Source organism: Pelobates fuscus, chromosome 1, assembly GCF_036172605.1.
Source record: "Pelobates fuscus isolate aPelFus1 chromosome 1, aPelFus1.pri, whole genome shotgun sequence".
Classification (NCBI taxonomy): domain Eukaryota; kingdom Metazoa; phylum Chordata; class Amphibia; order Anura; family Pelobatidae; genus Pelobates; species Pelobates fuscus.
In genome coordinates this window covers 473,868,776-473,879,242 of record NC_086317.1, presented here as the reverse complement: position 1 = coordinate 473,879,242, position 10,467 = coordinate 473,868,776, and the positions used below count along the sequence as shown (strand labels likewise).

At 42.9% G+C, this 10,467-nt stretch overlaps 1 protein-coding gene across 1 annotated transcript; it reads left to right on the top strand.

Annotated features, from left to right (window-relative positions):
* The first annotated feature begins 121 nt into the window (after positions 1-121).
* On the top strand, positions 122-10,181 carry LOC134599893 (tachylectin-2-like). The gene is made up of 4 exons (XM_063444985.1): positions 122-247; positions 5,915-6,761; positions 9,164-9,344; positions 9,904-10,181. Exons 1-4 carry the CDS (start codon positions 235-237, stop codon positions 10,105-10,107), a joined length of 1,245 nt encoding a protein of 414 aa, XP_063301055.1. The 5' UTR covers positions 122-234; the 3' UTR covers positions 10,108-10,181.
* Positions 10,182-10,467: the final 286 nt, after the last annotated feature.

Sequence of the window (10,467 nt, the reverse complement as noted above, 5' to 3'; positions counted from 1 at the left end):
GTTTAGTGAATAACCCAGTGAGAGTCCATTTCATTCCTGTTTATTAAACCAGGTACAGCTGTGCTTAGGGAGGGGTCCTGACTATAAAGCTAATCACTGATGGTATTGACCTTATACAGAGCTATCTGGAGACCTTTCCTGATTTACACACGCTAGCTACCCCAAGAGAGAGCAAGAAGGATTTGTGCTGGGAGTCTACAGATTTGGAGCTTGTTTTCTGATCTCTCTGTGATAATGGATACACCAGGTAAGTGATCCCTGTGTATTGTGGGTTTTGAAGCTCATTTTGTAGGGCTGTATATACTGAGCATTACTAGGGAGCATCTACCACTATAGAGAACTATGTCTGTCTGTAACGGCTTTTTTCTTATAGACCCTTTTCATAATGATATTAAAGGGACACTACAGTTTAATGCAGTTGTTTTGGTGTCAACCTATTGTCCATGGAGGCTTTTCAATGTAAACCCTGCCATTTCAGGGAAAAGGTAATGTTCTTATCTAGAAATGCCTCTAGTGGCACTCCCTCAGATGGTTACTAGAGGAGCTTCCTGTGTCAGTTCTGCACAATGTGCAGTACTGATGTTCAGTGTTTCCACACTCTGCAGGAGGCACTGAATGTTCCTCAGAGATGCTTCAATTCACGTCTATGAAGCGATGCCTTCGGGGGGAATTGGACACGGCAGCAGGAGCCCTGAGAACTTCATCTACAACAGCACTTGCTATGTATGCAAATAGATGGCCCAGGCTTAGAGTCTTGCTGTGCAATAACCTCCTGACTTGTTACAGGAAAGCATTGTACTGGCTGAGATCAAACCTGATTATCTCCGCCATGTAGTCAACACTATCTTATGTGAGACTGGCATGGGATCAAAGTGACTAAAATCACCTTTCAGAGTGAGCTAAGGAGGGCTGGGAATTTAAACAGGTACTGCAGTATCAGGAATCCATGTTTGTAAACTCTCTCTGGATTAACAATTTTGTAACAGTTTGGCATTCAAAATGTACTTCAATCTAAAGCAAACAACGCCTAAACCGGGGTCTTAGCTGATGTCGCATCTTCTCAGGTTTGGCTGAAATTGCTGCTTAACTTGATGTGCCATACATTTATAAATTCTAATTTAATATAAAAAAGCCAAACTTTTATATTGCCAAAACTGGAAAAAGTGTGCATAATTTTAGTTTAGGGGAAAAGACAAAATAAATCTGTCTTGCTTTAGGGTACTTAATGTCTATGGTTTCAGTTTATTACCAGTCTAAAGCCACCAAATACAAGGAATACATTTCAATGTAAAACCACTTCAGAAGTTGACATATTTATATTGAAAGATTAATTGCATCACGGGTTAAGTGTGAATTTTGATGGAATCCTGTTTTTGGAGAATTTTGCTTGGTCAAACTACCTTGTAAAGACATGCCATTTGTTTAAAGGGACACTAGTCACCTGAACAACTTTAGCTTAATGATACAGTTTTGGTGTATAGAACATGCCCCTGCAGCCTCACCGCTCAATCCTCTGCCATTTAGGAGTTAAATCCCTTTGTTTATGAACCCTAGTCACACCTCCCTGCATGTGACTTGCACAGCCTTCCATAAACACTTCCTGTAAAGAGAGCCCTATTTAGGCTTTCTTTATTGCAAGTTCTGTTTAATTAAGATTTTCTTCTTATCCCCTGCTATGTTAATAGCTTGCTAGACCCTGCAAGAGCCTCCTGTATGTGATTCAAGTTCAATTTAGAGATTGAGATACAATTATATATATATATATATATATATATATATATATATATATATATATATATATATATTTTTTTTTATATTCTTTATTTTTGCAGTGCGCAGGTTAACAAACGAGCCCATGGTGCCACAACAGCAGTCCAGGGCTAAACATACATGTACATGTACAAAGTGGCATTGAGAGGGTCTGCACATTTTTATATTTGTATGAGTGTGAGTCGTGTGACTGTCGCTCTACGAGATTATGCTTACCCCATAAGGTGTGAGTTGGGTGTCTATGATGACTAACATACCTATTGTGCACTAGGTGAGATACAATTATTTAAGGTAAATTACATCTGTTTGAAAGTGAAACCAGTGTTTTTTTCATGCAGGCTCTGCCAATCATAGCCAGGGGAGGTGTGGCTAGGGCTGCCTAAACAGAAACAAAGTGATTTAACTCCTAAATTACAGTGAATTGAGCAGTGAAATTGCAGGGGAATGATCTATACACTAAAACTGCTTTATTTAGCTAAAGTCATTTAGGTGACTATAGTGTTCCTTTAAGACATAGAAACATAGAATGTGACGGCAGATAAGAACCATTCGGCCCATCTAGTCTGCCCAATTTTCTAAGTATTTTCATGACCGGTGTATAGTCGCCATATGGGCAGTCGGATTCCAGGACAATCCCCCAACATACCTAACCCAATAACGCACTGACACGCAGGTATATGGGAAATTTTGTTCACCGCTTTATTTTAACAATCCTGAATAATAACAAATTATTAATTACAATATTGATAACCATAATAATTTAACAAATAAACATGGGTAATTGCCCCCCATACTCCGTCCTCACATTCGAATCCTTCTGTTAATATAAAAGGCAATGACCCCCATATAAATAACGTGTGTGTGTGTGTGTGGGGCTTGGCCTGCAGTCGTGGGAGGGGCATGTTACACTACTTAACCCCCCCTACTCACCTTCCTCCGTCCTGTACCTTTTTTTTAGCGTTTTACATGTCACTGTTTCCGGTCGCAACATGCTCCCTCGTGGTTCTCCTTACCTGGCCTGCTGTTTTCCCCTGCCGGTTTTGTTCCGTCCACAGTCATTTAAGTGTGTGCGCTATGAGTCTCCTGTTACTTCCACCGGGTGTCGCTGGACGGGGGCTGGATCCTGTAGCAGGGGATATACCCTCTCCTTCTCTCCGGACGCCAGTAGCTGTCTTGGTACATGTCGGGCAGTGGCGTGGTTCGTTGAGTGCTGCTCTCCGTTTCCTGTTTGGGTACTTTCGTTTCCGCGGGCTAGCTTCACTGCAGAGCGGGGTATGGGTAGTTGCGTTTTTTTCCCCTCTGTACCAAATGTAGGTTTATTTTATTTTTTTAAAATCTTTATTTATTTTTTGTCGTGCATGGATAACATTCCTGCTTCTGCCAAAGCAGCATGAGCAAGGGTAGAAGTACACCTAGTATGTCAGTGGCAATAGGTAGTACTGCACTCAGTCTAACATACATTTCTATGGCCCATTAGCTTGGGTGAGGCATTGAATACAGCATTTACAAGTGTCTGCTAGTTAAGTGAAGGATTAGCAATGTTGAAGAAGCATGCATACGTTTCTATGGTATCTTAAATTACATTAAACATTTACTAGTAGTCAGACAGAGGTGCTATGTCAATGAATAGGTGTTGTCTAAAACAAAAATTAATCAAGCACGCTAAAGGGCTATTCCGATTAAACTGCTAAGCTTATAGCAAACTGTGTTCGCTGATTAAATCTGAGCAGTAAAAATGCAAAATAAAAGTGAGTCACAAATAGGCAAACTGAGTCCTCTGGTGTGATGGGATTCTAGCATGGTCAACATTTAGAAGCCTAAATCTCCACATGGCATCTGCTAATTGGTATCTGGTTACAAACCGTAACAGGATGAGTCATCGGTCTACTGAGCATGTACGGAAGTGGATAGTAAATTACTTTGTCTTTAACAAGCCATGTGGTCTGCCCATATAAGGTGATCCTTTATATCCTTTGTGCTGATTGGTCTGTGGAATATAGGAGGGGTTATGCTGTATGGGAGGGTATATGCTGCTAACAAAAGGCCTCTGCACCATGCTTTTGGTTTCTCAGATATTTTTGGAACAGGAGTTCATCTGAGGCCCGATCGGTATGTTATTAAAGACTTCTTACTTCCTGAAAACCTGCATCCATCTCTGTCTGGGTCTTTGCACGCGGGTAGCTCCGTTGGGTTGCCAGAGACAGCGGGCTGAGAGGTATGCCTGATCTCCTGGGTTAGTGTCCGCTGGCTCATGCAACACAGGGCAGGCGGTCGAGCAACTTTGTGGCAATGTAGTGTCGGTGAGCCGATCATCAATGCCCAGTGCTTGTCGTGTTGTGTACTCCTGTCTTGCCTCGCGGCCACACCTGCCTCTCCTGTTCTGGATGTATTGCAGTAGGTGGGGACTGGGTAGCCCTACCCTGTGGGGTGCCATGTCTCCTTGGTTGTGGGTTGGGTAGGTGTACCCTGTTGCTGGTTGCCTTGTCACTGGAGCTCCAGTCACCTTGGGGAGGTGAAGTGCTGCTCAGATAGCTGTGAGGCAGCGTGGCGCCATTTTAGGTCAAGGGCTTCGAGTGCGCTCTGCAGACTTTTGCGGGGATTGCTTCGGTGCCCCCCAGTGGGGACCGGGCAATACCCCCCCGGTCCAGAGGGGGGGGAGGGGCCTGTGAGGTGTAGCAGCCCCATAAGCAAGTGGGCAGGGTGGCGGCCGTCCATCCCACCTATCACGTGGAGGCCACAAGCTCCAAAGCCTTGTGGGGCCCCAAAACTCCCGATCTCTGAGCCTGCTATTGTGCCAGCTTCAGCTCTGGCACCCTGCTGTTTCTCTCCAGCTCAGATATAGGCTATAAGACCAGATTAACGGTTGAAGGCCATATTTCTGCAGGAGCCTCTCCCCCGTGCGACTGGTCAGCATGGCAGGCCCCACCCCATTTTTTTACTTTTACTACCAGGCTAGGGTTTAAATCTCCTAATTTTTCAACCAACTTCCACCTATCTAGCTAAATACATAACTATAAAAATATTTAAATAACTAATTAAATTTAACCTGTGGATTAAAAAAATCAGATCAAAGTCAAATACTGTGACCTGTATTTTGCTCACTGTAGGGAAGGGGTTCAATAATTAGAAAGGGGCAGGTCTGCATAGATCCAGCTCCCTCCACTTAACTGACCTACAGGAAGGCAGACCAAAAGTCTCTGCAGCACATGATTGCTCTGACTTGCTGTCTCAGTGATCACATGTGCTGAGACAGCATGATTGGCTCCTGCCCGTCTGCCACGGACATCGAGGCACACAATTAACCTGACAACCACGGAGATCTGGGGTTAACTTTGGTAAACAATGGAAATGAACTGTTTTGGGACAGCTTTGCCTACTTGGGATCCAGTCCATATTTTGGCCACCATTCCCACTGTACCTCTTTGCCAGGGGCTCCTTATTGTCTACTTATATAACAGAACTCCACCATAATAATGTCTCTAAACTACAAAATGTGTTTAGAAATTGGTCTGTGTAAAAAAGATGCATTATTCCTGTTCAAAATACAATTTTAACTGTACAAATTGTTAAAAGGCCTAACAACATTTCTCAGAACCATTCTATCCCTGGCCACACCCGACTCTCATCCCTAAATGAGTGTCCCTTTTTTGTTAATCTGGAATCTCTGGAGGTATAAAGAAACCTGTAGATGAGTGCTCCTCAAGGCAGTCCATGTTTTAGGGATTACCCGGGTATGTCTAGGGCAGGGATAGGCAACCTTCGGCTCTGCAGATGTTTTGGACTACACCTCCCATAATGCTGGCAAAGCATCATGTGTGTAAGAGCATCATGGGGGATGTAGTCCACAACATCTGGAGAGCCGAAGGTTGCCTATCCCTGGTCTAGGGTGTTTAGTTTTTATTTTCTAAACACCTTAGACACACCTGGGTAATCCCTAAATCCTGGACTGTTGGGTATTCCTTGAGGAGCACTGCTGTAGACCATAAATGCCTCCATGTTCTGGGAGGTATGTTTCCTGTGCTGCTTGTTTTTAACTGTTTAAAACTAACTACAATCAATATCTTGGCTTTTGGCTTGCATGTCATGTTGGCATTTCATACTGTTGTGAGTTACTTTGAACTAACCTCTTCCTATTGACTTCCAGATACCCTCCTGTTTGCTGTGAAGGATTATGTTGCCAGAGCTGGATTACCACCCAAGAATCTTCTGGATAACTTTGATGCCAGATCTAGCGTTGTAGGAAAGCTGAATAATGTCAGTAAGATTGCCTTTAACCCAGAAGGGGTGCTGTTTGCTGTGCGTGGTACAGAGCTCTTCATGGGAGCTATGCCTTCAGATCCAAACCTGGACTTTTTCTCTACTGCTAAGAGAGTGGGCAAAACCGACTGGAATGGGTTTAAATTCTTCTTCTTTGATCCAAATGGCCTTCTGTATGCAGCTACCAAGAAAGGGGAGTTCTACAAGGGTCCAGCACCAAGCAATGAAAACGTGTCCTGGCTTTATGGCCAAGCCACCAAAATTGGAACCAGTGGCTGGAATGAATTTGATGCCCTCTTCTTTGACCCTAAAGGCATCCTGTATGCAGTGACAAGTGACGACAAGCTTGTGATGAGAAGCCCTCCAACCAAACCAGACGATAACTGGCTTGGCTCCAGCACAATCATTGGAAAAGGAGGCTGGCGCATCCTGACCCATTTCATGGCTTTCACCCTAGAGTCTGACCTGTGGTGTGTGGATTCAAAGAATGGCAACATCTGTAAAGGACCAGCCCCGACCAATGCTGATATCAACTACATTGAAAAGGCAGAGAAACTGGGCTGGGGTTACAATGTCTACCCCCTCCTTTCCTTCACCATTGATAAAACCATTCAGAGTATTGTGAGCTTTGAATTCCTGCCAGATTCAGGGAAAATCCTATCCCAAGGCACAGAGGTGGTGCAGACCCAGATCTATAACAACAAGAGCAGCACTCCATTAAAGCACACCTTCTCGTAAGTAATGGAAATCTCATGGAGTCTCATCCATTCAGGGATCACTATTTCAACAATCCATTGGCGAGTGACCACTTCAGCCATGGCAAGCAGAAATTCACCCTCAGTATTCCATGGAACCTTCAGGCTTGCAGTTATCACTCGCTTCTAGGCCTAACTAATGGCAAGCCATAGGACTTTAGCTCTGCAGGTACTTCTACCTATTGGCAAGATTACATAGAGTACAGGATGGTGTACTATATACAATAGTTTGAGGAAATCCTTGTTTACAATCCTAGGGCTACTTATTGGCAGACAGTACTAATTTATAATGCCTGTAGGTGCTTGTGACTTTTCTATGCCTAAAACAAAGGTTTAGGCGGTCCAAGAAAAGCAAGTTTAATCGAACCAGATGAAAAGCTGCCACATTTTGACCTTTAAGGTCTTTCTCACGCTAACAAATAAGTGATACACCACATTTTTATAAGTAAAATCACAATCCAAACATCAATCATTGCAATTATAAACATTATCACATAGGTGAAACTTGCTCATTAAGGAGTGGCAGCTGTGTTGAAGACTCTGTCCAATGTAAAAGCAGTACATCCAGAACAGCCAATTGTCCAACAGAATAACCTCTGAACAAATCATCCTCAGAACTCCCCTCCAGCAGATGCCAAAATGTATTAAAGTGCATGGGTGGAGACTAATTGAATAAATTAATGGGATGGAAAAGAGGTGTCTCTGATTTAATAACTTTTGCATCTACTGGACGCTTGATCTAATCTGAATTATGATTTTGAATCCTTGTGATGTCACACATTACATGCGCAAATGCATACAGAGCATGACCATGTAAGATTGTACAGATGCTTCCTGAATCAGGGGGAAGTTCTGAGGATAGATTTATGTTTATAATTGCCATTTAGATGTGTTCTGAGGTTATTCTGTTGGACAATTGGCTGTTCTGGATATACTGCTCTTACATTGGCCATAGTCTTCAACACAGCTGCCACTCCAGCTTTTTTTTTTTTTTTTTTTTATTGCATTGACATTTGGATTGTGATTTTGCTTCTAAAATTATGTGGTGTGTCACTTATTTGTTAGTTTGAGACCTTAAAGGTTGAAACATTGCTGCTTATCTGGTTTGATTAAGCTTTCCTTTATTGGACCTTGGAGTGCCTAAACCTTTTCTCTTGCATATGGTATCTGGGCCAAGAGTTATGGGATTGAGTGAAGTTGTGATTCGAATTCAGAAAATGTCTCCTAGTCTTAAAATAGTTGCCAGCTTCTGCTACAGAAAGCCAGTCACTAATGGCGACTGGTTTTGTTATCCTATTAATCGTTGCTGGCTGCTTCTAGTCAGGCAGAAGTGATAGTAACCCTTTCTGTTGGAACAAGTCTTGTTCCAGTCCCTGACACAGGGTGAAGCTGCATTCTTTGGTGTCTCTGCTTTACCAGCAAACCACAACTATTGCCATCTGGTAACTTGTAGCTGCTAGACGCTACTGGTTGCTAATGTGCTTGTCCATGTGTCTGGTCTCATAGACCACATCTTTGTCCTCCTGTTTGACCTGACTATTCTTGGTGTCCTACCATGAACACTGTTCATCGGATTAGTTTTGTGGGTCACATCACAGTTCTTGACTACGACCTTATTAGGTCGGAACGTTAATGTCCTTTCTGTTTCAATAAACCTGCCTGTGGCTTTAACATCCTGAGTGCCTGGAAATATTTTTTTGATTTGTTTTGCTGTTGTGGGACTGCTGGTCCTGCTCTGGAGCACCGGGTGGCTGCTTAGGGACTGAGTGGTTCCTACCTACATTTCTAGCTTCAAACATGGCAAATCCAGAGATCCTTGTAATTCTGTGTTGAACTAGTTGCAGCCCAGAAATGTTCAATGTTGTGCATATTTTTGCATCTGTGGGCACACTGGCAAGAGATGGGATCCTATGCAACCTTGCAGAGTTCATGCAAGGATAAGATTACAAACTCTTGCTTCCCACCCACATTGTGCTCCCTCCCATTACCCAGGGCACGTAATTATATATCTCTATCTCTCAACCCTCCCTTTCTGCAGCTTACAGAATACTCCGAAAACCTGGGGATTGGTCTGCATGCAGCAGCTGTGATATCACTGGGGGTGTAGTAGTCAGCACTGAGCCTTGCAGTGCTAGGTTCTAGGTGGCCAAATGTTTTGAGGGGACCTTCTCCACAGTGCCCATTAGGGCATTGTCCCCCTCCAAAAGGGTTGGAGAACACTTTTGAAGGCAAACATGACTTAATGACTTTCCAACTGTGTTTTGAAGGGGACACTGACATAATCTGGAGTGCCCCTAGAATGGGTGGTCAAAAATCCAGTCACCATCCTAATAACTATTCTCTTCTCTCAATATATTAATGTGAAGGGTTTTTATTTCTAGCTTCTCCAAGACCATAACTGAGAGCAGCACCTTCAGCCAAGAACATGGGTTCACAGTGGCTGTTGGTGCAGAGATGTCCTTCAAAGCTGGAGTCCCTTTCATAGGAGAAATGGAGACCAAGATTTCCATCAATGTGAGCACCACTCATACCTGGAATTTCACCAAGAGCAATGAAATCCAGGTAAGGATGGATTAAATGGTGGTGGCAAGATATCAATATGTGTTCAGATCTTGGGTTTTTGTTTATAACCTGCTTTGAGTTATTGGAGAAGGGAAAGCAACAGGCACGGTATGTTGTGTCCTGGTTCTTCATGTAACTACTTAATACAAGCCTGAGGTTCCTTGACTCTAATCTCAGACATAAGGGATTGTTTGTACATTGAAAAAGGGCTACGTCCCAAAGTCATATTTTATTTTTACTCTCACATTAAATGCTATGGTAGCACAATATACTAACATTTGCACATGCACTTGCAGCTGTAACAAGCCACCCATGTAACAAGAATCAAGCTTGAGACTTCCTGGTCAGTCTGTACACTATTGCTCAACCTTTAGTTACAAGAGGTCTAACTATAGATGGTCTAAAACTGCATCATGCTTTTTGACTTTTCTCTCAACCAGTTAATTTGTACAATAAATGAATATTCTATACAGGTAACATGTTGACTATTCATGATGAAATGTGGGGAGACTGTATCATGTATTGCTTCTGCCAATATCTAACCGAATTTCTTCTGCAGACAACCTTCTCATCCAGCTCTGATGTGGAGGTTCCAGGTGGGCATTCAATACGTATGGTGGCATCTGTGACCAAGGGAGAAATGGACATACCCTTCCATGCCAAGATCCGCACCTTGTTTGGCTATGAGACCACCATCCAGGGAATGTGGAAAGGGGTCACTCACTATAACCTGATGGTCACCCAGGAAGACTACAAACCATGAGATGGCCTGATCCTCTGTATGAAATATGATCTGTCCTATGGCTACATGTTGCAAAGACAAATCAAACTCGGCAGGATGCCTCTCATTTTGTAATGAATTGTATAAACTATACAAATTCAATGTTCTGTCTTGGTTTAAAATAAAAACACATTAACCTCTTGCACGTCTTACAATCCCTTGTTCCATTGTCTGTAGATCTGTTTATGTTATAACAAGTATTATTCTCAATTCTTGGTATCTTTCCTTATCCATACTGTAACATTACTAAATCTATGGATGTAAGTGGTATGTGTAGCTCCACACTATAACAATCCTGGCTAGTAGCCTAGATGTCAGCCAAATGACTAGCCAACTGGCATT